Below are 26,779 nucleotides of genomic sequence, written 5' to 3' on the forward strand. Positions count from 1 at the left end.
GGCCTGAGTTTGGCCCATTCGCTTTTCATACATCTCCAACCAGAGGAGAGGATTTTAAAAACACTGCTAATTGCACCTTCATCTAAAGAATGAAGTTTGGATGTCCTGGATTAGTCTTTCAGAATGAGTATTAATGATTCAATCATTGCACTGGAGTGGAGATCCGCTTCTCTTAACCCCAACTCCTACATCAGGCCATGGAGAGCTGGGAGGAGACACAGGAAGCTGTTGTTAGGCACTAATGAAAGAGCGCAAAGTTGTATTTACAGGTACTAAATAGGGTGCAACTTTATTTACAGTGTAAAGTGCATCACACAGAAGTCATTTAATACACACAACAAGCAGTGACATAAATGACAATACAGTATTTGCAAAAAGATTGTTCCTCTGAGACTATATTATTGTAAAGAGCAAAATATCATTAACTAGAACAGCCTTTGTGCCTTGCCAGCAGCTCTGCTAATGACATGGTTTTTCCGGACTGGTCTTTGAGTCCTGTCTAACTGTTCATCCATGTGAACTTCCAGTGCTAGAGGCAGGCCATGCAGCTCCTCTTAAGCAGTCTCCTACCAACACAAAGTGCCTCCATACACAACACTGTTCTACTCCAAAGAGAGCATCAGGGCGAGACAGAATCAGGGCATCACAAGGAGAGAAAGGGCACACACTATACAGACACAGTAGAAAAGATACGGTTTGGTTTTTGTAAAGAGACAAGAACAATATATATATAAATGTGTGTGTATATAAAAAGATAGCTCAGTTTTCTCCATCTACCCACTCCATCTCCTGTAGTTTCTGGGCGGTGTACTGCAAACAGGTCATATGGAACAAAAGGCTTCCAGTAACACTCTGTGTGGGACAGCTAAGGCCCTTTGTTTTCAGTTTTACGTGATTTTTACTGAAAGATTCTTGGGCTTTAAAAAAGCCATTTTTCAGTTTTTACTGATTTTCACCCAAATGTTGGACTCTCAAGAAACCCAATACATGACATTAGGTAGCTGTGTTTATGTTAATACTATGTTTGCCTAAGTGTACATGTTAGGCTGCCTGTTAAAATAAGGTAATGTAGGGGAAGATACACTCGCGTGCAGATGTGTGCTTATTAAAGTACAGTTCATGAAATTAACCACAGCATTAAACTGCTTTTGCTTTTCTCTATTTGTTGCTTGTTTTCTATCCCCCCATCCCTCCATATTTACCCACACAATTGTGAAGTTCATTTGTTGCACTGATTTTTATCAGTTTTTAAACATTTGTAATAAACACTGCTAAATTCCCAGGACATTTAAAACAAAATAAAAACGGAAAACGAAGTGTTTCGGTGATAGCAAAGAGAAAGGCAAATGAAATGAGTATTGATAAATGGTGGTGATTCATTCCCAAGGACAGTATTTATTGAGAGCATGCGTGCAACTATTTGGTGCAAACCTCTCCAAGACCTAAGTTGCTATATGATTATTTCTTTGGGGGGAACTACAGTGCAGCACGTTATCATATTTTGATATTTCAGCAGTAATGATTAAATCAAAATTGTAAAGGAAACCCACTGTAGTGGAGTTGGGTGCCACAGTATAGTTGCCCTGTACTATCTCCGCTTGATAGGAGGAGAAGCTCCTTAACTTTTCTAATTGCTTTTGTTCAATTATAGCATGCTACAATCTGAATGGAAATCTCTATCAATTGGTTGCTGTGGTTGCAGGTTGAAGGCTGGAATTTAATTTGCATTAGAACTGAGATAGGAAAAGAAGAATTCATTTTACAAAATTCCCTCCTTTTCTTCTCCAATCCACTTTTTTTTTTTTTAAATTGGCAGTTGCTACCATTACAGGATCCACTTGTCATTTTTCTCTGCCTCTATAGTTGGCACCACAATAATCAGATGTTTTCCTTTCACTGGGGCCCACAGCAGTTGCACGTACATAATTAACTCCTCTTTGTTTTTGACTACATTTCCCTGGATGCGTTCATAAGGGATACCTAACTATAAAAGGGAAGGGTGGGGAACCATAGTGTGCACACAGAGTGGTTTAAGAGTAAATAAAGCTCCATGAGATAAATTATTTCCTTCCTCTTCTTTCCTAATGTTGATACTAATTTTGCTTTATTATGTGAGCATTTTGAACCTAACGAGCAGAGTGTTTGTAGAAAGGTGTGTCAGGTAAGGTTTCTAAGCCAAATTCTTGTACAGTAACTCCTTTCATACATCAGACGTTCACTCTGTAATGCTAATACCAAACACACTCCACTCCCCAAACATTCCTTTCACCCCCTGCTTTTACTTAGCAATAGGAGAGTATCAGTGTTTTGGATCCCTAGTGAAGGGCATTTTTAGGGCACTCGGGTGCATGTTTCTTATGATGCTAATATGTTCAGCAATAGGGGTGTCTGCGCGACAGACTTTACGTATGACTTGGAATAGCTCACTCCTATGTGGATTGTGCACTTTGTAGTTCTTGGTTGGCAAGGTGTATGTGTATGTGTGTGTGTGTGTGTGTGTGTGTATGTGTGTGAGAGAGACTATTTTTTGGGTTCACTGATGGTTCTGCACACTACAAATATCACCTGTCAATTTCACCTGTTTCCATGGATATGGCTACCGGAGTTGTCTGGCTATTTCATTCTGAGCTACACAACATTCTCCCACCTAGTCTAAACTTGTGACTATTTCACCAGTAAATCTATGGTAAACTTAACACAAACACCCTCTCATTAAAACATTTTCAAAGAAAATTAATTCCTTAGGGCAAAAATTATAGGGCTTGATTCTCCTCTTTCACCAGCCTGACACTGGTATAACTCCATTGTAGCAGAGTGCCAGGAGGTTTGAGATTGACTTCAGTCAAACTACACCTAATTCTCATAGGTGTAAGTGAGATCAGGTTCAAAGTATCATGGAATGTTTCACAGCTCAGTTTAGCCTACAGTAACTACTGTCTACCTGCTGAATTACAGTAAGGCTTTGGCAACTAGTACCCAGAATTGCAACATCCTGTTTACTCTTGGTTGGCAGTAAAATGTATTTTAATTAACCAGTTGTATTCAAGGAATGGCAAGGACCAAAATGTACACAAGCTATTTCCTTGCTGGACAGCAGAATTTGTACATTTGTGTGTGCGTAGCAGCATATATTTGTTATATTTTTGTATATGAAAAATACAGATGGTTTCTTTAAAAATGGAAAAGTATAGGAAAAATATATCACAAAGCAAAAACATTTTCAAGGGGGAAAAAAGCACTGGATTTGATTTACAATGAATTAGGTTTCAAGCCCCAGTGGCTATGCTGAAGAAATATTTTCTTAGTATAAAACAGTTCCTCTGCTGTTAAAAGGGATAGAATCCAGCCTTCCTTTTCCTGCATTAACAAACAAACAAAACAAGATTAGTGTTCTATAATATACAGAATGAATCAGCAGGGTGAGGCATATCAAAATGAAAGCAGAAGTGATTAGAGCCAGCAGGACCGTCTGTGGACATTGTGGTGCCCTACGCAGTGCAGGGGACTTGCCCCAGGCCTCTGTGTGTGTGTGGGAATCCCCAGGTGTCCGTGGGGGGTGGGGAAGGCTGTGCCCAAGGTCTGTGGGGGGCAGGGCAGGAATAGGCTTGGGGGGAAACCACGAGCTGGCAGAGCGGAGCAGGTTGGGGCCAGGTTGCTCCACTTCCTGCCACCCGGTGATTGCAGGCTGAGTCTGACTCCGCACTCACGGGTGGCAGGAAGTAGAGTGACCCGGCCCCAGCACACTCCGCTCTACTCCCCTGGCTCCCAGGCTTGGGGAGCAGGGGGGCCGGGGGGAACCACTCCCCAGCACTCACTAGCGGCCCGACCTCTGCTGCAGTCCCCTGGGCCATAGCTCAGGGGAAGGGGTGGAGTGGGGGCAGGACGGGGGCTGAGCTGGCCGGGAGTTAGGGCTGGCCGCTGGAGCAGCACGCAGCTGCGTAGGGCACCAGGAAATCTGGGGCAATTTGGTGCCCCAAATTTCCTGGTGCGCTACGCAGCTGCGTAGTTTGAGAGCCAAGTGGCTTCAGGGAGCATAGAAAAGATTGACACCTGGCACCATATTGGAAACAATGAAGGAAATCTAGTCCTGGATCCTGATGTAAACCTCCAGTCATTCAAATCTCCTCTTAAAAGTCATTTCTTCCAGCTAGCCAACCACTACTAACCTTCTTTTCAGTGTTATCTACTCTGGCTTGTATGTGTCACTGTATCCTTTTAAAACTTAAAACAAGGTCCCAATCCTGCGGTGAGCTACAGATCCTTGAATCTGAATGGAGCTCACTGCAGGGCTGAGGCCAAAGTCTGAAGCTAACAAGATATGAAACAAACAAAACAAATCTCATTATTCTGGTTTTTGAACCTCCTTTGTCCAGGGTCATCAGTTGTGTTATGTCTAATTAAGCATCAACCCTTTAAGCTGTCTGCATGCAGAACCTCCACTGGAGTTGAAGGAAATACCCTGTACTGAGGTCTGGACCCTTAGACTGTAAGCTCACTGGGCCAGGGACCTGTCTTCTTCTGGGTATATAAAGTGCTGCACATATTTATAATCTTTGGTTAATAATAAGAACAGTTCAAACTGGTGACAGGAGAACCTCAAAAGGTTCGAAGTTCTGGTTCGGCTCAGATAAACTCCAAAAGGTTTGGTTGCTAAATCAAAACTTATCAAACCTCTTGGAATCTGCAAAAATCAAGCTGGAAATCTTATGAGAAACTGGCTTTGTCATGGGAGTTCTGGCTTTTCTGTTCATGTCCTAGATGGGAATGTCACAGGAACAACCTCTCTTGAGGTTCTGAAAGACAGAACAAGAAGATGGTTCCAGTCCCAGAAAGCTTACAGTCTAAGTGAAATAGGCATTAGAGCCAGCCCCATAAAACAAAAGGAGAAAATCCAAACAGTGGCCTTTGCCAAATCCGGTGCAGTGAACAAACCATAGACTGTGAGTGGTGGTCTACAATCAACTTAGGCTTGAATAGAGACTGGGAATGGCTGAGCCATTACAAACATTGAATCTATCTCCCCATGTACGTAGTCTCACACTTCTTATCAAACTGTCTGTACTGGGCTATCTTGATTATCACTTCAAAAGTTTTTTTTTTCTCTTACTTAATTGGCCTCTCAGAGTTGGTAAGACAACTCCCACCTTTTCATGCTCTCTGTATGTGTATATATATTTCCATTCTATGCATCCGATGAAGTGGGCTGTAGCCCACGAAAGCTTATGCTCAAATAAATTTGTTAGTCTCTAAGGTGCCACAAGTACTCCTGTTCTTTTTATAAATACCTTGCAGAGGTAGAGGGCATGCTGCTTACATGCCTCAACGGACTTGCACCAAAAGATTTTCATCTGTACAGAGACTCCTTATTTAACTTTACCTTCCATTTAATTAGATCATTAAAGTCAGACACAAACCTGATGTGAAAGACGGTTTGCCAGCACTTACCTCGTGCAGTCATGTCCAGTCCATGATGAGGGGCAATGGCACCGATTTGGTCGTATACATTTCCCACCATTTAAGCAGGGAGACTGGCACACAGCTGCATTCAAATACACACATGTATACATATGTACTCCAGTAGGATTAGAATAGTTTTCATCTGGGAGATTAAGTTTTGAAAATCCATTTAGCCCTGTATGTATCATTCTGTTAGTCACAGAATGAGCCCAGTAAACCCCACCCAGCCGTACTGAACCCAATAACCTGGTTTAGATAAAAGTACTACAGCTCTCAGGAGACTTGTGTGCCACAGGCAGAGAACAGGAGGGACCAAGGTGTTCTCAAAACCATAACATTAAAAAAAAAACCTCAACCCTGAAAATGTGTTTGGATATGACCATTTGCTCTGGAAAGAATAAGCTGAGAAGTGGATCTTTGTTAAGTGTGAATCAACCCTCTTTGCTATTTTTGCTAGCTGCTGTGATATGCATAGCAGCAGGAAACATTCAATGAAATATTTTATGTTGACTTTAAAACATGCATTACTGCTCCAAGCTCAGGCAAGCAAAGTGGAATGCAAATATAAGCAGTAGGAGGAGTTAACGTAGCACATCAAAGAGATCAATAGGAAAGAAGGCCTCATTTTCAGAGATGAAACATGGATGTTTGCTCGGAAGGAGAGACACAAACAATGCCCAGAACTGTGTGCAGAAAAGCAGAAACTCAACATGGTCGCCAGGGGGGAAATATACCAGATGAAAAGGAGAACATGATGACAAAAGAGCCACTCAAAAACTAACTTCTGAGGAGGAGTAATTCTCGATAAAGTAACAGCTGAACATGGAAACGGAGGAGAAGCAGAGAATGACGACAGCTTCCTGACAGAAACTTCACAGCCATGAGGAGTGCGTAAGTGAACTACACAGGGCACTTCAAGTAGTGAAGAAACACCAAGCCCATTTGGTAGTGTCGGGACAGCATGAAGCAGCTGCAGTTACTCTGCTGTGTCAGCCAAATGGACATCAGGCAAACAGAGAGAAAAAGACAGAGCCCCAAGTCTTCCTGTCAACCCTGAGTCCATGTGACAAAGTGCGATATGATTACTAGGATAGACTAGAAGACACATTTAATGAGCTTCATAATGGAAGATGTTATAGCACAGGACAGTTGAAAAATGTAAAGTCGCTTAAGCAGATGATACAGTCTTGGTGAGGAAAAGCAAAACATAGTGAGTAAGACAGCTGCTGTTGACAATACTTAGGCACCGAGAATGCACCACTATCCAGAAACTGATTAAAAAATGGAGCCACAGAAGACAGAAAGGGGAGCACTTAGCAGGAATCGGCAAAAGCAGCTGGTGTTACACTATCCCAATCCATTTAAAGGGAGGGATGGGGGGCAATACAGCACCAAAATTATGTCAGGTGGTTACAGAAACGGACCATTCGCTGCACATTAAATATAATTAATTACGTCATGCTGAAAACTACTTTAGATTCTTTAAAAAAAAAATCCATGTAACTGTATTTAATTCTCTCTTTATCCATAGCACAGGTACAGTCAGGGCAGCAGTGGTACAAACCTCCCCACACCTGACCTCACGTCACCAATGTGCCTCAAAAAACTCCAACCTTCACAGACTGACTGAAAAGTGAGAGGCGAGTTCTGTATCTCCATAACTAATCTAATGTTGGCCTTTCTGCTGAAAATGCCAATGAGGATGCCAGTTTTGATGATGGATTTTGTGATGGGCAGACCTGTCCACTAGAAAGAACATATGGGTTGCAGAACAACCATTAGGTGATAATAATTCTGGGTTATTTCCAATCTGGCATGGTTTCAAATGGCTTAAGAGAAATGCTGTGTATCCTGTCTCCAATCTCCTAGGTCATCCAGACATAACAGCAATAATTCCTATGGTGCTTTGTAAAATATCAGAGGGAACGTTACTGCATACTGTGGTACTCAAATCTCTTCAGAAAAGATTACATTTTTTTTACTCTTAGATTTGTTTAAAAATTTTACTTTCGCAACTTGATTTTCAGAAGAATGCTTAGGCCTGCGGCATATCACATGGCATCTCCCTCATATTTGCTGACCTGCTATATTTATTAATTAATGGCAAAACACTGACTCTGACTTACACCCGCGTAAATTAGAGTAATGCTACTGAAGTCAGTCCAATTAACTGGTGTAAAGAGCTATATGGGGGCAGAATCAGGCCCTATACTCCGTTAAACAGTGCCACACTTAAGATTCCATTTAAAAACAGTTTATAAAGGGTAAATTCATGATTAATGCATCTTTTATTAAAGGGCTAGCTGAATGTTATCAAGCCCAACAGGTTACTTATAACCTTTAGCTGATGATATTATAAACGTCTATAACACATTCTGCTCATGTCTGCAATGTGTTCATGACAGCTCTCATTTATTAAGCTTGGATAAATCATTTGTAAATAGAACTTTAATATAAAGTGTGATCAACGTGGCTATAGAAACAGGGCCTGATTCTTCTTTCACTTACACCATTGGGTAACTCCACTCAAGTCTGTAATTCTAATTCACACCAGTGGGAGGGGATCGTCAGACCCGCAATTCTTTAAAGTATTTCAAACATAGCAGTGCAGCTCAGTGAGTCCAAGGCATAGATTCCCCCCTTCCCTCCCCCAATCTATTTGGAGGTTTAAAAATAGGGCCACTACTCTGTCCTTTGGATTGTTTAAACTAGATACTATGGCTGGGATTCTGGCTAGCCCCGCATGGGCACAAGCGAGGAGAGAAGGTGCAGGCAATGCTTCCCTCCTCTTGCACACGTGCACAGGGCAGCCAGAATGGCAGCGCAGGGGAGAGTGAGCAAGACCTGAGCTGCTGCACTCTAGAAGTACTCCAGAAGGCAAAGCTGGGGATAGGGCCTGGTCCCAATACCATCCAAGCACCTCATTAGTGGCACGAGCTGAGGGGAGCTCATGCTACAGCATTTTAAGGAGTCCAGTCATAGAGGCTTATGCATATTGCTCCTCTTGGAAGGACTCTGCCCTAAGCACCTAGCACACTGTTTGCATAATGCATAATAATTCTGTCTGCCTCGCTCCTCTGCCTTCCGAAGACAGAATGCCTCTGGCAACTGGTGTGTGGGTGCTGGACCTCTGCAGAGCACCGCTCACTAGCACAGCCAGAACACTGCTAAACATACCTTGCCCTACATACAGAACACGTAGTTAACACGGCTTACACTGAGAGCTAGGGATGGATGCTCAAGTATTCCAAAGGAATAAACAAACAATGAGCAATAAGTACTGAAGGTCTGAGGTCTCTACTAATGTATTGTACACAAGGCACAAACTGCATCACTTGAGTTTAGACTGTCTAATATACTAAGACGTCCATCTCTTTTCCCCCTGCCTCTTCTCCATGCCGTCAGCAGTCACCCACAAGTGACTACTGAAAACTAAGTAACATGAAGGTCTTTAAAGGACAGGTTCAAATTCTGCTCATATTTATTTGTGCTAGGTACCGTTTTCCTCACAAATTAACACTGGACAGTAGGATAAATCAAAGTGACAAACACAAATGCAAAGGTTGGTGTTCACACAAATGTCTCAGAGAAAAGAGATGTGGAACACCTGCAGTCCCACTGAAGTCAGTGTGACCTGCGGATGCTCAGCAACTCTTACGCTCCGGCAGTAATTCAGACGCATGCTTTCTGCTCAGTCCTTGGTCGGGTGATATGGTAATATTCCTTTCCTTGGAAATGGGCAGTGGGAATCCTCTCTTCTATCTGCAGGTCCTTAACAGAAAGCTCCCTTGATAATGGGAGCAGGCTGCTTTGCAGACTAATCAAGAACAAGATTATTCTGAAAATGGCCTGCAGCAGCGGAGATCAAATCCTCCAGGAATATTAAATAATTTTTTTTTTCTGAGCCAGTCAGTGGTTACCACAGAGCCCTGTGAAATGCCTCTACATTGCCTTGCTTGGTGCTGATAACAACAAACGCTGGAAAAGGAAACATAGGTGAGTAAAAGTAGTTTTACCCGTATGACAGCGCGATCCAGTCCACCCAGCTGGGCAATCACATTGGTAGGGGGCCACACAGCGACCTCCGTTCAGACAAGGCAGGATGCATATTGCTAAGAAAAAATAAAGGGAGAGGAAGGACAAAGAAGAAAAACATTAGCACCAGGGAAGGAGAGAGGGACGTTGAGAACAGCCGAACAAAACCTTTGTTCCACCAAAAGCTCAGCTCATCAATTGTTTTCTGCCCACTATCAGGAGTGTTGCTTGTGGTCTGTTTACAAGGAGAATAAAACTCATCCATAGGCAGCAAATCTGCATTTGGCCTAACAATGGGGAGTAAATAATTTCAGCTTCAAATACATCAGACCTATACTGGGCCTTTCTCATCCCGCCCCTACTGCAGCCTGCATTGGTGCACTGGGCATGAGAGGCTGAACATAGAGTCAAAGAAATGTAGGACTGGAAGGGACCTCAGTAGGTCATCCCATCCAGTCCACTGCGCTGAGGCAGGACTAAGTGTTATCTAGACCATCCCTGACAGGTGTTTGTCTAACCCAGGGGTGGGCAAACTTTTTGGCCTGAGAGCCACGTCTCGGTATGGAAATTGTATGGAGGGCCGGCTGGGGCAGTGGATTGGGGTGCATGGTGGGGGCGGGGGTGAGGCTCCGGCTGGGGTTGCAGACTCTGGGGTGGGGCTGGGGATGAGGGGTTTGGGGTGCAGGAGGGTGCTCCAGGCTGGGATCCCGGCCAATGGGAGCTGCAGAGCCGGCGCTTGTGGTGGGGGCAGCGTGCAGAGTCCCCTGGCTGCCCCTGCTTCTGGGAGCCGTGCGGAGACCCCGCTCCCCGGCTGGAGCACCGGAGCAGGGAAAGCTCCTAATCCAGCTCCCCGGCAGGAACTTGAGGGCTGGATTAAAAAGTCTGATGGGCCGGATGTGGCCCGCGGGCCGTAGTTTGCCCACCCGTGGTCAAACCTGTTCTTAAAAACCTCCAGTGATGGGGATTCCACAGCCTCCCTAGGCCATTTATTCCAGGGCTTAACTGCCCTTACTGTTAGGAAGTTTTCCCTAATGCCTAGGGTGACCAGATGTCCTGATTTTATAGGGACAGTCCTGATTTTGGGGTCTTTTTCTCACATAGGCACCTATTGCCCCCCACCTCCTGTCCCGATTTTTGACACTTGCTGTCTGGTCAGCCTACTAATGCCTAAGCTAAATCTCCCTTGTTGTAATTTAAGCCCATCGCTTCTTGTTCTGTCCTCAGTGGATAAGCTGAACAATTTATCATGCTTCTCTTTATGTACCTTTCACATACTTGGAGACTGTTATGTACAAGGAGAAGTGGAGAGAAAATGAGAGTGAAGGAGGAAGAGAAAAGGAGAAGGAAAAAACCAGAAGTAACAGTAGATAGATGAAAACAACAGATAGAGAGTGATGAAAACAACAGATAGAGAGTGCTTTATGGAAAAACCTTTTGGCGATCAAGAGACACTGTATCTGCACCTAGACACCACGGTGATAAGAAATAGACGATCGATCTATCATTGATCATCTGTCCATTATCTTTTGATAGGTAGGTTGATAGAAAGATACTGTCTGATATTCTATCTATATACATATATCTACCTCCATATGCAAGGGAAATTGTGGAAAATAATATGTACTTGTAACTACATACATATTAATAAAATATCCACAATACAAACTCCAAACTATAAAACAACCTGAACCCCCCCCATTTGGTTCAAGGGGAGTATGCTCTGACAGCTGTCTGTGTGGTTTAAATCTCAGTTTGCTTGCTAATATCACAAGAGCAATATGAATGTTAGCAGAAGCAATTCAGGATGATGACTTTTAGGCAAAACTGGTTTAAAATGTTTGTTGCGGTTGTCCAAATAAGACACAGCAGTGAGATGTATTTTGATGACAAATAGTCTGAATCCTTGGAGTGTGCATTAAAACCCGGTCTGGATTCCCTGCACCACTACTGTAAGCAAGTCTGCTGCTGTTGTGCTAACTTTTCACTCACACCACCAAGCACTTACTCACATGAGTAATCCCATTACAATCCTCACGCGAGTGCTCACCAAGAGGGATAAAGACCATAATCAGGCCCCAAAATAAAGTCCTGCTCTGCAGACCCCTTGAGTAGGAGAGCTCTGCAAAATGTCCCTGACAATGGGAATTTCTGTGTCCTAACTGGGTGAAGATTGGAACTCAGCAAATGCTGGTCAGAGATTTTATGAAAAGAAAGATTTAAGGCACATTTTAAGAGGTTCACAGGCGATGCATGTTTATGGGCACTGGAGGGGAAAGCTGATGGCAGAAGGACATGAGGCAGCAAAAGATCTTGGATGGACGATGGGGATTAAAAGGACTAGTGATCCACAAAGAGATTAGCAGAAGCTTGTGGAGAATGGACTACCATGCTTGCAAACCTCCACTAATGGAGATGCCACAAGAGAAGAAGAACTGGGTGAAACCCAGTGGGCATGGCTGCTGTAAGGCTTCTCAGTTGGTTCAGATGACAACCCCAGTGAAACTCTGTGGTGGGCACTTAATCAGAACACATTGAAATTAATAGGTCAAATTCAGTTATTCTTCAGCTTCGGTGGCATTCTCAACTGGGTTTCTTTCATCCCTGAAGAGGGAGCCACGTGCCCTATCTGGGGACTGAGAAGTCTGATCCCATGTCCTTTACTGCACAGCAGAGGCAAAGCCAAAAATAGGCACGAGAAGGAATGGGACTTCCATGCTGCCACTGGATTACTCTTTTGTTTATACTGTTAAATTAGGATCCCTCCACATTTCTCAGGGCAGCAGAGCTAGTCTCAGGAGGCAGAGCCAGTCACACTATAAGCTCCCCCACCCCCCCAGCCCCGCCCCTTGAGTCAAATGCACCATGAAATATTAGGTGACTGAATCCTGTCAGAGTTTTGTAACCTCAGCTGAAGCCTGACCGTGAGAGGTTGCTCAGCACTGGCATCTGCTGCTGAAGCGGAGGGGAGGTGCAGGTACTCAGTACCAATCAAGATTAGGTCCTTATGTATTAATTGTTGACTCTCTTTATATGGGAAACAATGCCACAAAATGAAGTAGGATGGTCTAAAACCCATTGTATGTGACTTTCCATTCAATTACCGTCTTTGCATAAACAAGAGAGAGAGCGCATGTATGTGTAAGAACTCTAATGTAACTAGTCAGCTGTCCGTTCCTTTGAGTATACAGGGAGACGGGCTAGGAATTGGGATGGCAGATCAAAATGACCAGGAGCCTAACATTAGTCTTCCAAAGCTGAGGACTAGGCTAAGCGTTGTTGTTACCAGGAAGGTAAGGAAATCAGTTATGACGTTTCATCGATTTTGCAAGGTGCTGGGCACACTCACCTCACCCTGAACCTCTGGAGTAGGGGAAGTGTGTGTGTGAAGGAAGGGACACAGAGATTGCAAAAGAGAGACTATGTAAAGGCACTATTCAGCTGGAGTTTGTAACACCGAAGGCCAAACCATTTGTTTGCCAAATTTCTTCTCCTCACTTTCATGGAGCCAATTCGGTGTGGCACAGCCCAGGCCCAGACTTAGCAGCAGCAGCTGCAGGAAGGAAGTGGATTTAATAGATTGTTTTTAAACATGATGTACAGGCCACGACAAACAATATTAATACTTTAATCAAATTCAGCTTTGTTAACTGTAAAGGGATCTGCCATTCTTTTCCATGGGTCTCTACTTACATGCAACACTCCTAAGTACAGTGATAATAATAACTAGAGATGGTCCCAAGCAGCATGACTCAGATTGGGATTTCAAAACCCTGATGTCGGAGGACGTTTTTCCTGGTTCAGGTTCATCTCTGAGTACTAACTATAGAAGGAAATATTTGCCTTTCTATCTATCCAGATATCCCTATATTCATGGGCTCCAGAAGTGCAGTATTACCCACATTAATGTGTTTATCCTCACAACACCCCTGTGAGGTCGAGCCGTGCTATTATCCCCATTTTACAGATGGGGTACTGAGGCACAGAGAGACTAAGGCCCAGATTCACAAAGGTATTAGGCTTCCAACTTCTACTGATTTTAATGGAAGTTAGGAGCCTAAATACTTTTGTGGATGTGGGCCTTAACGACTTTCCCAAGGTCACACAGTGTGTGTGTGGCAGATCCCAGATTCGAACCCAGCCCAGTCCAGCCCCTTACTCACAAAATGATCCTTTGTACCTAGAGGGGAAATCCACCACCAGCTCCCATAGGCACAGAGCATGGCAGGCTGCAGAAAGTCAGGAGGGGCAGTGGGTGGGGAAGGTGCCAGAGGGACATCACTGTATTACCTGACTACTAACATCTAGCTATGCAAACTACTCGATACATTTTGTAAGTATATTAGTAAATAAAGATGTGCGCACAACCCATAGCATAAATCTCAGTCTTTTACTGCTGTAACTCTAGCTCTTCCCACAACACACCACTACTCCTGGGGTTTACTGCTATCCCATACTGAGTCATGTTGAAATGAGCCTGTAAACCTCCTGGGGCAGTGGCCTGTCTGTTTTATGTGTCTGAATAGCACCATGCACTCTCTATGACCCTGTATAAATAATAATTATGGGCAAAGTTTTAAAATCCCTATGTAGCTTTTATTCAATATTGTATTTGGGCAAAACTCTCATAGAGTCGCTAGGAATTATGCCTCATTGAGGGCTGAGTAACACAGGCACCAAATCCGTGGGTGCTCTGGGGCTGGAGCACCCACAGGGAAAAAATGGTGGGTGCTGAGCACCCACTGGCAGCCCCCTATCAGCCTCTCCCGCCTGCTAGCGGCCCTGCCAATCAGCGCCTCTCCCTCCCTCCCTCCCTGTGCCTCCTGCCTCCTGCGATCAGCTGTTTTGTGGCTGCAAGAGTTTCTGGGGGAGGCGAAATGGGGTGGGAAGAGGTGGGACAAGGTGGGGTGGGGATGGGGGAATGGGTGGAGTGGGGGGCAGGGCCTGGGGCAGAGCCGGGGATCGGATTGGAAAGTCAGCGCCTGTGCTGAATAATGTGGCCTTGTAAGAGTCTCCATGGCCATTCGATACTTAGTCTCTCTGCTGAGACTGCCAACAAACATGACAATTAATGGTGCGGTTCCCGGTTACATCTAATCACAAACAGGGATTTCAGCTATTTCCAACCAATACTAGAACCGAACCAGAGTTCAAAAGGTGAAAGCCTGTTCAGATGCCCCAAGCTGTTTAGTCTCCAGGATGATGTGCAATTAAATTCCTAGGAACCGAAAAGTGTTTTTCTTAAAACAGGTCCAACTTTTAAGTCCTAAGCCAAACTTTTCCTCACAGGATGTGGACAAAACTGAGTGCGTTACAGATTTTTATCTACTTCACCTCTGCCAGGCACAGCTTCTGTGACTGACTGACTAAGGGAGACACTTGTCCATCTTTCTGACAGAAGGGAATGTGCCACACTGCACTTGCTGGGTAAGGGAGAGATTGGGGAATAACAACATTTGTGAAAAGGAAGGCATGGAAAATCCCATGTGTTTGCTAGCCTAGGCAGTGTGGCCAGGATATCCTGTTCAAGAGGAGTGGAGCAAAGAGAGGAGACGTGACTGACTTCTTTCTTTCAACCAGTGCCAGCTTTCCATTGCCTACCGCAGACATAAATAAAGGAGGCATAGCTCCACTGCCTTGTGTAGTCATTTACACCTAATTAAAATCAGAGCAAACTGGGTTTTTGCTGCAACCCAATCAGAATGGCAGAATTTTAAACCTATTTTTCACAGGTGTATATGACTACACCAGCTGCAAGATACTGAAGAATTAGGTCCAAAATTTCCTCCAATGACAAGATGAACTTTCATGACCTAGGGGCTGATCTGGACAGGTGCTGGGCCCTCACAACTTCAAAGAACTCAGTTAGAGTTGTTGCTAAGTAACTGTCAGTATATTAGGACTTGTTTGCATGCAGACTTGCGCTGGTTTAATGTCAGGAGTGATTTTAAACCAATGTAGTTAAACTGGTGCAAAAGGTTATGTGGACATACTTATTTTGGTTTGGACCAGGCATATTTCCCTTTACTAGGAAGGTTTAAATTAAACTGAAATAAGACCTTCTGGAACCAGAACCAGAGACTGTGCACATAGGGCTTTACATTGGTTCAACTAAACCAGTGCACGTTTGTGTGTAGATCTGTTCTCCGGATCTACATTAGCACTATGCTGTTTTCTGTTTGAAACACTTTTATTCCACACGACTGAGCAAGATCATTTGGCTATTAGGAAACACTATTTCACAGTGGTGAAGCATTGGAATAGGTTACCCAGGGAGATGGTGGAATCTCCATTCTTAGAGGTTTTTAAGGCCCAGCTTGACAAAGCCCTGGCTGGGATGATTTAGTTGGTGTTGGTCCTGCTTTGAGCAGGGGGTTGGACTAGATGACCTCCTGAGGTCTCTTCCAACCCTAATCTTCTGTGATTCTATATCCTCTGTTGCAGTCCATATCTAATTTGCTAAACAGAATAGGTTATGGCCTTTGCCATTTTGAAACTTTAAGTCAATAATTGTCCCAGCACATCCATTGTGACATCCTGTAAATCCACATCTCTTATCTACTGCATATCTTCAAGCTACATTGTGAGATGATGTACATACGCTCTTCGCAGAGACGGCCCATCCAGCCTTCTGGACAGGAGCATGCGTTTGGTCGCTCACAGACTCCACCGTTCTGACACGGGAATCGACAAATGGCTAGAAAATAATAACACAATCCAGTCAAGACATGGGTCAGTTAATATTCAGAAAGTGTTCTGCCCAGAGCTCTGCATCTTATCCAGTCCTTGTTATTAAGACAAATGAATTCAGCAAAACTCAAAGACAAGCTTTGCCTTGATTGCAGAGTATGTAGTGTGCTTGTGTGTGTGTATAATACTGCCCTCTAATGGATGACTTGCTCAAGTTATTAATGACTGCAATTATTTTAAATTATTATATTTATACTGAGGTGTTCAACCAACCAGCCTTGCAAAATTTTACTTGCTCAATTGTCTGGGTCAAATATGATTTTTGACAGGTGAATAAAATATTTTTTTCTACTGTCATTATCATGGTAAGAATGGGCGAGTAATTTTTTTGCCGAAGCTGGTAATTTTTTTTGACAATTTTGCAAGATGTCTCTCACCTGAATTTTCCTTCTTGTTTCATAAAACAAAAACCAAATACTGTAGTTCCCCATCCCCTCACTCCTGTACAAAAAATTAAGTCCAAGACATGGGGAAAGATAAAATCAAGATTCCTTTCCTCAGTTTTGGCATAAAAACAAGGCAAAGCTGTCAGGTATAATCTACCTTCTGTCATTAAAATAAAACAAAACAGAATAGCAGCATCAATGATTTATTACATTAACACCACAAAAGACTGAAGAGTACTTTGTGATAATCTGTAGTAACACTGTACCATGTATCTGTTTATTTACAAACACCGCGGTTTGCAAAACTGTGTAACAAAGTAAATATAAGTCACTTAGACTGTAAGTTCTCCAGGGCAGAGACTGTTTTTATCATGTGTGTGAACAGTGCCTACCATAGTGGGGCCCCAATCTTAGATCAAGGCCTCTGGGTATTACTACAATACAAATAAAGAATCACAAGACATTTTAATTAGTGGCAATTATAAACACACAATGAATTGTTAATGTCTCTCTTATTTAACAGTTATTAGGGCAAGTGAAATGTAGGTTTAGGGTTGAGAGAGCCCCAGATCTGGTTCATTAGTAGTCTAAATATGATGAACCATTAAAATACTTATAAGTTGCATGTTTGAACCAATCCAAAACTACCACTGAAATAGCCACGTTTAACTAGATTTTGCTGCAAGTTTTACAGTTTCAATGTGAAACCATAGCTTGGATTCAAAGGTGCGGAAACTAGGGGTGCTGCTGCACCCCCTGGCTTGAAGTGGTTTCCATTTTATGCAGGGTTTACAGTTTGGTTCAATGGCTCTCAGCACCCCCACTACACAAATTGTTCCAGCCCCCCTGTTTGGATTCCCCTGAAACTGGGCCGAAGGTTGTAAAGCTTTTGAGTCAAAGCCTGAACTGCCTGTTGCGTTTCTGAAGAAACCTGAATCAGAGTTTTGCATAGTCTGGGATCTCGTAATACAAAGTTTCACACAGCTGTAGTTCTAAGAAAGTGAACAACACCACAGTGATTCACAACTATGTGTATATTATTGTCAAATAATAGGCAACCTCGTTTTTCTGAATACTAGTTAAGTTATAGTACTATTATGAGGAAGCTTAAACAAAAGCCATTTAAAAGCTGGGGCAAAAATTTTTAAGGATTGTATCTTAAGTTTAAAGCTTCAAAACGGCTTGTGATCCAGACTTCGCCTGAGTGATGTCCCAGGTATATATCGTATGAGTAGATAAATAAAATAGGCTGACCTAAACAAGGCTGGCTTTATGCTACCAGGAGTCCCAAACTACCAGTAAGAGTTGGCTGTGAGATGTGTCCCCACTCTGCCACTGGAAAAGGAGATAAAGTTGGTCTGTGAAATACAGAGCTTGTTTGGTATGCATTGCCCCAGGTAAGCTCTGCAATTCAGGGCCACAAGTAGGTTTGCTTTTCTTGTTCCTATGGCCAGCCCTGGTTGTGAAATTCTATATGAAGAATAAGACAGTATTATTCCTATGTGCACTTGTTATATATAGCTCCAGGGAATGAGAGACCATGTGCCTATGGCCGTGGAGATCATTGAACAGTAGAGCAGGCAAGAGAAGAGAAAGGCAGTCTTGAGCTTCAGAGATGGGACTGGATGTTAGAAGACATAACATCCTCTCCTCTCACACGGGTGTAAATGAGGATTAACTCCATTGAAGTCAAAGGAGTTATACTGGTGTAAAGCTAATGTAAATAAGAGGAGAACTGGGCTTCTGGCTTCTCTTCTCAGCTCTGCCACAGACTTTCCATGTGACCTTGAGCAAGCCACTTACCCTCTGTATGCCTCAGATTTGACACCACGTAGTGTTTTTGTTAGCTGGCTGGGAACAAGCTGTTTGGCAGTAGCTCTGCACCCTGGGATGAGCCCAGTCCAAAAGTCTTGTGCAGAGGGGGCCAAATTCACTGCACAGCTTTTAAAAAAGAAACACAACGTTTCTCCATGCTACAACTCCGTATCCAGTCAGTGAAGCAGAATTAGTCAAATGATCTGTAACAATGCTATCTGGTGACTTCCAGTAATGTTATGATCTGTGAAACTGGGATAATGAATTGCAAAACCTGAGTTTTAGAAAGTGCACTGAAATCCTCTGATACAATCAGTATTACTACTATTGCTAGGGCTACCATTTTGTCACAGAAGTCACGGAATCTGTGACTACCAGAGACCTCTGTGACTTGAGCCCACCTGTGGTGGCTGAAAACTGCGGGGCCCCGAGCTACCAGCCACCACAGGCAGGGGAGGGAGTGCCCCGGGTGCCCCGGGAGCTCAGAGCCGCAGCAGGCAGCCGTGGGCAGCAGGGCGTCCAGGAGCTCAGAGCTGCCACAGACAGTTGGGCGGGGTACCCGGGAGCTTGGAGCCGACACAGGCGGCTGGGGTGCCCGGGAGCTGCTGCGGGCGCCTGGGGTGTCCCACAACTCCAAGCCTGGTCCCGAGGGGTGGTATGGGGACCCCCACAGCTCCCCATTTTGTCATGCATATTTTTAGCAGAAGTCCTGAATAAGTCACGGGTTTCCGTGAATTTTTCTTTGTTGCCCGTGCCCTGTCCGTGAATTTTACTAAAAGTATGTGTGACAAAATCTTAGCCTTAACTATTGCTAATCAAAAGTGATATGTAAGTGCAAAATTTTATTAGGCTACAGAAAGTAAGAAATGCTACAGTGACGAGCCTGGTACAAGACCCAGAATAGAATGGAACAGACTACAACTATAGCTCTCAACTACCTTTTTGAAAGAAGTCCCTTGCTTTAGAGCCAAAGGAAGCTCTAAACCACACATTTTTGGTGTTCTCATTTTTTTTTTCTTGCAAATTAGTTACATGGGAAATGCTGGAGAGAAAAACAAAAGATACAGATCACTGTTTTTTGCTCAGGAAATTCAGCCTATTCCTTTAAAACGACGTGCCGTGCCCTACGGTTCTTCTTTTGGCTCTCACACTGGCTCTTTGTCCTACGTTTGGTGGTGGGCAGATCGTAAGCGCCATGGATACTGTCGCTGGTTTCCCAACTGGGAGCATGAATATGATCTCACTCGCATTAGCTTATGCTGGTGTAACTTGACTGAGTTCAATAGAGTTACTCCAGATCTACACCAATGTCACGGAGATCAGAATCAGGAGTGTGATCTTTAACTAGATACAGTTCAGACAAGCGCAGCTGTGCTCGCCCAATTACTACACAGTCTGTATTTTTTAATTATAATATTCACATTAATTACTTTGTTTAGTTGGGTTAGACATTTCTTGCAGGCTTGGGACATTAATAACTAACCACTGGTGTCAAAAGCTACGTGATTCATTATGCTGGTTGTTTTCATGTTGCTTCTGATGTAGATCACAAAGCCTTAGATACTGTGTAGGCCTTTTGTTAGGAAAATATTCAGCCTTGTTTATAAAGCAGTTCTAAAAGATCACTTTCACATATATCAGGGAAACATAGGCCTTTTCTCTCATGAATATCTTTGGTCCTTTTTATTCTTGTTTTAGGGGAAGGAGGCGGGAAATTATTAACATACTGCATTAATATCTAGAGTTGCCAGGTCTGGGATAGCGCTTTGTGCGTTAGTATATTAACCCCTTCATCTCCAAGGCCACCTCAAGCCACTGGTATTTGGAGAAGGGAGGGAAGGAAAGCTAAGAGGCTGGGGATTGCTAAACAGTGAGCAATAGAGATCCATGTTCTTCTGGAGCAGGACTTCTAGGCTTTAATTTTTTAAAACGTCGGAATGTATATGGTTTACGTTATATTAGAACCATTAACATTTATAAATATAAGGCAAAAAGAAAGCAGAATCATGAAACTAACAAACTGAGTGTCCGCCGGAATTGTTTAATAGCTGTTTTTGTTATATTACATCCCTTTCCTCATCCTTTGGCTTTCAATGAGACCGAGGCCGTGTCTACGCCACACAGCCATGGTGGTGGAGCTGTGCCACTGTAGAACAGTAGGGTAGATGCTTTGTACATCCACAGAAGGGGTTTTTCCGTTGTTGTAGTTAGTTCACCTCGCCGAGAGGCTGTAGCTAGGTCAACAGAAGACCTAGCTGCATCTACAGCAGGGATTAGGTTGACCTAACTACATCGCACAGGGTGTGAAATTTTTCACATCCCCGAGTGATGACATAGCTAGATTGATTTAATTTTTCAAGGTAGACGAGGTCTCTGGCTCCTCAGGCCAATGCCACTTTTGAAAATGCACTGTAGACTTCTAAGGCGCTGAGGCCTTTTTGAAAATGTTACCCATAGTGCTTATGACTATGAATAGTCCCAGCAACTTCAGTGAGACTAATTATGGGTAGTAAGTGCCATGAGACTCATCAAAAGCCTATTCAAGCCAATGCAAAGTGTCCCGTTGATTCGCAAATGTGGATCAGGCTGCACATTTGGTAGTAGAATGCAGAATCAGGCCCTCGGGCTGTAAGCTCTTTTGTGGTAAGGACCTGCCTTATCAGACATCTCTAAAGCCTTAACACACTTGAGGGCTGTGTTTAAATAGCAAATGTTAAAAAGAGTAATAACAACTTGCAGCGCTACACTATAATCAGGCTAGAACCCAAAGCTTTTAATGACAGATCAACAGTCAGATGTTAACACCACAAACTTACCCAAAACATCTTTGCTAGTCGATGTCTAACTAATTCCAGAAACCTCACACAGAGATCACTTCTACATCCTCACGTCCACAGTGAGTGTTAAAGTGATAGTGGGAAAAATTCTCAAAAAAATTGAGTCTGACTTGGGCTCCTAAGTCACGTAAAGCACCTTGGAAAAGTCACCCATCATCTTCACTTTGCTGCTGGGCCTTCCACTCTAGCAACTGTGATGGTGCTCCATTGCTATCACAAGGCAGCACTGTGATATACATGGAAGCCCAGGAGTGGCTTTTTAAATCTGTGAAGTGCTAAGAAGTCACAAACCTTTTAGATTTGGACCTTGTCAAAGTGCTCTATCTAGGGTGACCATGGCAAACCATTATTGGAGAGCAGGGCAACATGACTTTTCAAGGGCCTTTACTCATAAGATTCACCATCATTGACAATAGTTTTTGTATTATATTAGTGACTAGAAGTCACAGCAGAAGTTGAGACCCCATTGCTTTAGGCATTGTACAGAATCCCTGCCCCAAAGTGCTTGCAGTCGAAACAGAAAAGGGTGGGGAGAAAGATTTTACAGATGGGGAATTGAGTTACGTAAGGTCTCATAGGAAGAGCTGGAACTGAAGTCACGTCTCTGGTGTCCCAAACCACTACATTAGCAACAAAACCATTCTTCCCTCTGATTCAGGAGCGCTTGTGTAACCCCCACACCTTCTGGGTGTGGTGTTCTGTCCTATCTAGTGGCACTGAAACCACTTAAAGAGAGAGATATAAAATGAGTCTGCTCTACAGCCAAAGCTAACAGCCAGTTGGCTTTTAGCTCATGCAGCAGAGGCTCATGCACTAAGCTCCAGAGGTTCAATCCTGCTCCCCGATGATCAGGGTCTATTGGCATAGGCCGCGAGTTCCATATCCATGTGGTGCTCAGGCACCAGCAATATTCAGAGCCAGGAGCCCAGCTCCAGCAATACTTGGGGCTGGGTGACCCCCCCGCACCCGGCCCCAGCTGCAGCTCCCGCCCCACACCTTCCCTGAGTGTCCCCTGGCCCCGACTTGCTGCCCTCGCGCCCCCACCCCCCGCCTTTCACTGGCCCCCTGGAGCAGTGTCCCTGTTTCTTCCGAGTGCTGCCTCCAGGTAGCAACTGCTGCTGCAGGGTCCTAGTGCCCCCCATCTCCACTGCCAGGGCAGACTGACTCTGAGCCTGCCCTTCCCCCTCAGACCCTTCCCTTTTCCAATGGGACCCTCCAGCAGTACAGGGGACCCCCCCCTGCCCGCAGTCACCGTTCCTGCCCCATACTGGGCAAGGAGGCAGCCCCATCCCTCACCCCCAGTGAGACGACAGTCAGGGGCAACAGCAGGGGAGGAGGTGCACGCAGCACCCCCGGCACCCACCACGGGGGAGGCGAGGGAGATTCCTGGACCTGAGAGGGGCCCTAGGAGCACATGCAGTGACAGTGGTGAGGGTGAATGTGCTGCTGGGGGGGGAAGGAAAGGGGGGCTCCTTCCCCAGAGCTTGCTGCTGCCGGCAGGGAAAGGGCTGGGGGGAGTCCTCCTCTCTGTCCCCTGTCCCGGAGCAGCCTGCCTCCACCCCAAACTCATCCCCAGCCCTGCCCCACCCCAGAGCCCACACCCCCAGTCAGAGCTTTCACCCCCCACTGCACCCTCAACCCTTTGCCCGAGCCCCTCCCACACTCCAAACCCCTCATCTGCAGCCACACCCCACAGCCCTCACCCCTGCACCCCATCCCTCTGCACCCCTCCCATCCCAAACTCCCTCCCAGAGCTTTGGGCAGGTGGGGGGCGGAGTTTGGGGGGACGAAGTTTGGGCAGGTTCTGGGCACCACCAAAATTTCTACAAACATGCCACCCCTGTCTGTTGGCGTTACAAGTGGGGGCTTGTCTGGGATTTCAACTGGGAAGTCTCCAAAGCTCAGGACGCACTTCCTCAGTGAAGGGAAGTATGTAACTCCTATAGCTCAGTGGTTTGAGCATTGGCCTGGCTAAACCCGGGGTTGTGAGTTCAATCCTTGAGGGGGCCACTTAGGGATCTAGGGCAAAAATCTGTCAGGGGCAGTACTTGGTCCTGCTGTGAAGGCAGGGGACTGGACTCAATGACCTTTCAAGGTCCCTTCCAGTCCTATTCTTCTATGATTCTATACCGCTACGTCATACTGTAGTAGTTTATCAGCGGCGGCTCAAAACGCGTGCCTGAGGCAGCAACCCACGGGGGGCGCCCCACTGGTCCCTGCGAGGGTGGCAGTCAGGCAGCCTTTGGCGGCGTGCCTGCAGGAGGTCCGCGGATTCGGTGGCAATTCGGCGGCAGGTACACCGAATCCATGGGATCAGTGGACCTCCCGAAGGCAGCCTGCCTGCTGTGCTTGGGGCGGCAAAAAAGCTAGAGCCGCCCCTGTAGTTTATATATACTTAGTGCTAGACATAAATACATACCCACACAAGCACAGTGATTGCCAATAAAGTATCAACATTTGCTAATAGCCACAATGCAGTTATTTCCTATTCTAAATAAAGGGAAGAACCGTGCCATCTCACGTACCACTTTGTAATAATTTCTGGTAAAAGCTAGCTTTTTAATGGTGACGTACTTCTTAATGTATGTATGTTTTTATTGTATACACATATATATCTAACACACACACACACACACACTTACTGACAAGAATTCCCACTGATAGCTCTGTGACCCCGAATGGACTATCCGGTCTTTATCTTCAAGATATTTCCACCATTTAGGGGCAGGTTTAAAAATAGAGAGGGAGCAAGAAACAGACACACACAGACTCTAGGTCTACATGCAAAATATGTGAGTTTGTGCACCCATGTATGCACGATTAATCACTGCAACTGTTGTGCAAATGGGTGCATAGGTGTTTAAATACTAACTTTCATATATGCTACAATTAGGGTATATTTGCATGCAAATGCAGCTATGCAAATACATGCCCATTTGTCAATCAAATCTTGGGGATTTTTCTAAAATCCCCATCTAGTCCTTACAGTTCTGTACTTAAACTGGCCAACACAGATGCTATGATGCTTCCTCCGTGCTCAGTGTGCATTATTTCAGTACAGCTGTATCAGTTTATCTCTGCACATCTTACTGCAGACAGTTGTTTTCAGCAACACGCAGAAGCTAAACAACAATGATGGAATAAGCACCAGTTGTATCAGCCACCTTCCTTTCCTGCAGTGCTCTGCCTTAATAGTAAAAAGCTAAATTTCTTTAAGTATCCGAATGTAACAGGCTGGTAGTATTTGTTTAGCACGTGTTGTTCCACCTGGGAAAGGATTAAGTGTATTCTGTAGATTCATAGTGGTAGGAAACTTGTTCCCCCTGCTAATTATAACTGATGTGTGACTGACTCTCTGGAGAGAGGGGATCTAGGGCAGGAGTTCTCACAACACATTTTTTGGTGGTCTCAGAGTGCGGCTACCAACTCTTGCTGGTGGCCACGCTGACAATTTTTCCTAAAATACGTAATTCATTTTAGGAAAAACAAACAAATATGCACCTATACATGTCCAAATCATTGTAATTTATTTATGTAGGATTTTTTCAGATTCAGTAATAAAAATAATGTACAGTGGTCTCTATTCTTTAGTGGAACTAAACAGAACAGAAACATAAATAAGGTGCTTTGCATGTTCTTGTCTTTTTGTTGTTGTTTCTTTTGCTTTTTTTAGTTGCTTTTTAAAAAAAAACAAAAACTTGCTAGCTAGTAAGTCTGCTGCTGTGAAAAGTGATATTTGTATGTTTGTTAATATCACTTTTCACAGCAGACTTACTTACTCAGCCCTGGCAAGCCGTGGGACAAATTAAGCCCTGGATGGGGAGGAAGGCAGTGGGGCCCAGAGAGGATGGTGGGGGTGATGGGGCTGGGGACAGAGCCTGGAACCAGAGCCTGCAACCGCGGGGATAGAATCTCAAGCCCCCAAAGCCTGCTGCTCCAGCCCCGGGGAAAGTGTGGAATTCACCAGCTGCCTACACCTCCAGCATTTGTATCTCCGGAGGGGCCACTGCTTCCCCCCCCATCACAGCCCAGGAGGCTGTGGCCGCAAGAAAAGCCCCTGGTGGCCGCATTTGAGAAAGGCTGATCTAGGGTATGAGATATGCAGTCCTTGAAAGAGGAACCCCAGAAGCAGCCAAGGTTAGGGAGAAGGTTTAAGTTAGTCTATTTATTTGTTTGTTTGGGTGTTTGTTTATTTTAAAGCAGAAAGGACGTGAGTTTGTACTTTACGCGCAACGGGTTAAATTGTGGCTACAGTGAAGTCATATGGGAATTTCTCCTTGTGTGTTTGTACAGCAGGTTAGGAAAAGCACCAGCACACAGTTAAAAAACCGACTCTTACCTTTGCAGGCAGGCGGTTTTGTCCAGGTTCCATTTTCTAAACACACAGTTCTCAGGGACCCCTCCAGCATGTACCCGCTGTAGCACGAGTAGGTGATCATGTCTCCATACTGATAAAAGGTACCACGGGCCAAGGCGTTTTCGATGTGAGCAGGGGGCCCACACGAAATCTCTAAAGAAAAATGAGAAGAAGCCACAATGGGCTGACGAGCTGCAGCATCTGGGAACTTGTTGACAATACGGTACATAATGTCCCTGTCTGGTTAGGGTGCGAGCCTGCAGGATGCTGAGTGCTGCCAAGAGGAGTGTGGGGAGGAAAGCTCTGCAGAGAGAGGCTTTTGCGTGGTGCAGAGAAATGCACACGGTGTCTAGCAATGAAAAGAGACCTCTGCACTAGCACCAAACTTAGCCCTGGTGAGAAGGGGAAAACTGGGCATGGTGGGGAACAGAGAAAGGGGGCAACCAGGAGATAGGGCTTCATTGTAGCAGACACAACATTGTGCAGAGCGAATCAAACAGCGAATGTGTATAATGTGCCTGGCAGCCAGTTTGAAGACATTCCCCCCACTCCCCTCCAACTGCCAGCCAGGGGCAATGGCTTACATACTGGTGCTTAAAGGTTGTAAGTAGAAGAGAGTGACATTAGGCCTTCTTGTTAGGGCTGCCCACCAACAGAGAAATATGCCGGAGGGGTATAAGAACACGGGGCATCTCCCAGCCAGCTTCTCACAACGTCTGCCATGAATTCTGTTTGTACACTTACTTTCACATTTAGCTCTCGCTGGTGTCCAAGTCTCGTCAGGGTTACAGGTCATTGCAGCTTGCCCTTTAAGTTGATAGCCCTCCCTGCACTTGATCGATACTTTCTGGCCGACATAAAATTCTGTCTCAGACAGGCGAGCATTCTCTGGGATTATGAAAGGCACAGGACAAGGATTTGCTGTTCAAGTGTCGGGGGGGGGGGGGGGGGGGAGAAAAAATATTTGTAAAGCATGTCTGCAAACTCTCTCCCTCTTTTCATCATCAAATTGCAAAACCAGCAGAATGAATGAATGGATTGATTGCTCCCCAGTTTCACCTTTAAACAGGTGTAAAGCTGTGAGGCTTGAGGTCATGAAATAAAGATAACAGGCCTGATTCTCTTTTACACTAATGTTACTTTAC

The 26,779-nt window shown here is 44.7% G+C and overlaps 1 protein-coding gene across 2 annotated transcripts in view; it reads right to left on the reverse strand.

The window, feature by feature from the left end:
- Positions 1–2,936: 2,936 nt before the first annotated feature.
- Positions 2,937–26,779, reverse strand: part of SVEP1 (sushi, von Willebrand factor type A, EGF and pentraxin domain containing 1) — a 163,125-nt gene continuing 139,282 nt past the window's right edge. For both annotated transcript variants that reach the window (XM_054031824.1, XM_054031825.1), the window contains exons 45-50: positions 26,379–26,555; positions 25,617–25,787; positions 16,091–16,186; positions 9,474–9,569; positions 5,446–5,539; positions 2,937–3,357 (exon numbers count right to left, since the gene is read on the reverse strand). In XM_054031824.1, coding sequence (XP_053887799.1) covers positions 3,327–3,357; positions 5,446–5,539; positions 9,474–9,569; positions 16,091–16,186; positions 25,617–25,787; positions 26,379–26,555 — 665 coding nt within the window. In that variant the 3' untranslated portion in view covers positions 2,937–3,326. The remainder of the gene's footprint in view (positions 3,358–5,445; positions 5,540–9,473; positions 9,570–16,090; positions 16,187–25,616; positions 25,788–26,378; positions 26,556–26,779) is intronic.

Source organism: Malaclemys terrapin, chromosome 6, assembly GCF_027887155.1.
Source record: "Malaclemys terrapin pileata isolate rMalTer1 chromosome 6, rMalTer1.hap1, whole genome shotgun sequence".
NCBI classification, from domain to species: domain Eukaryota; kingdom Metazoa; phylum Chordata; order Testudines; family Emydidae; genus Malaclemys; species Malaclemys terrapin.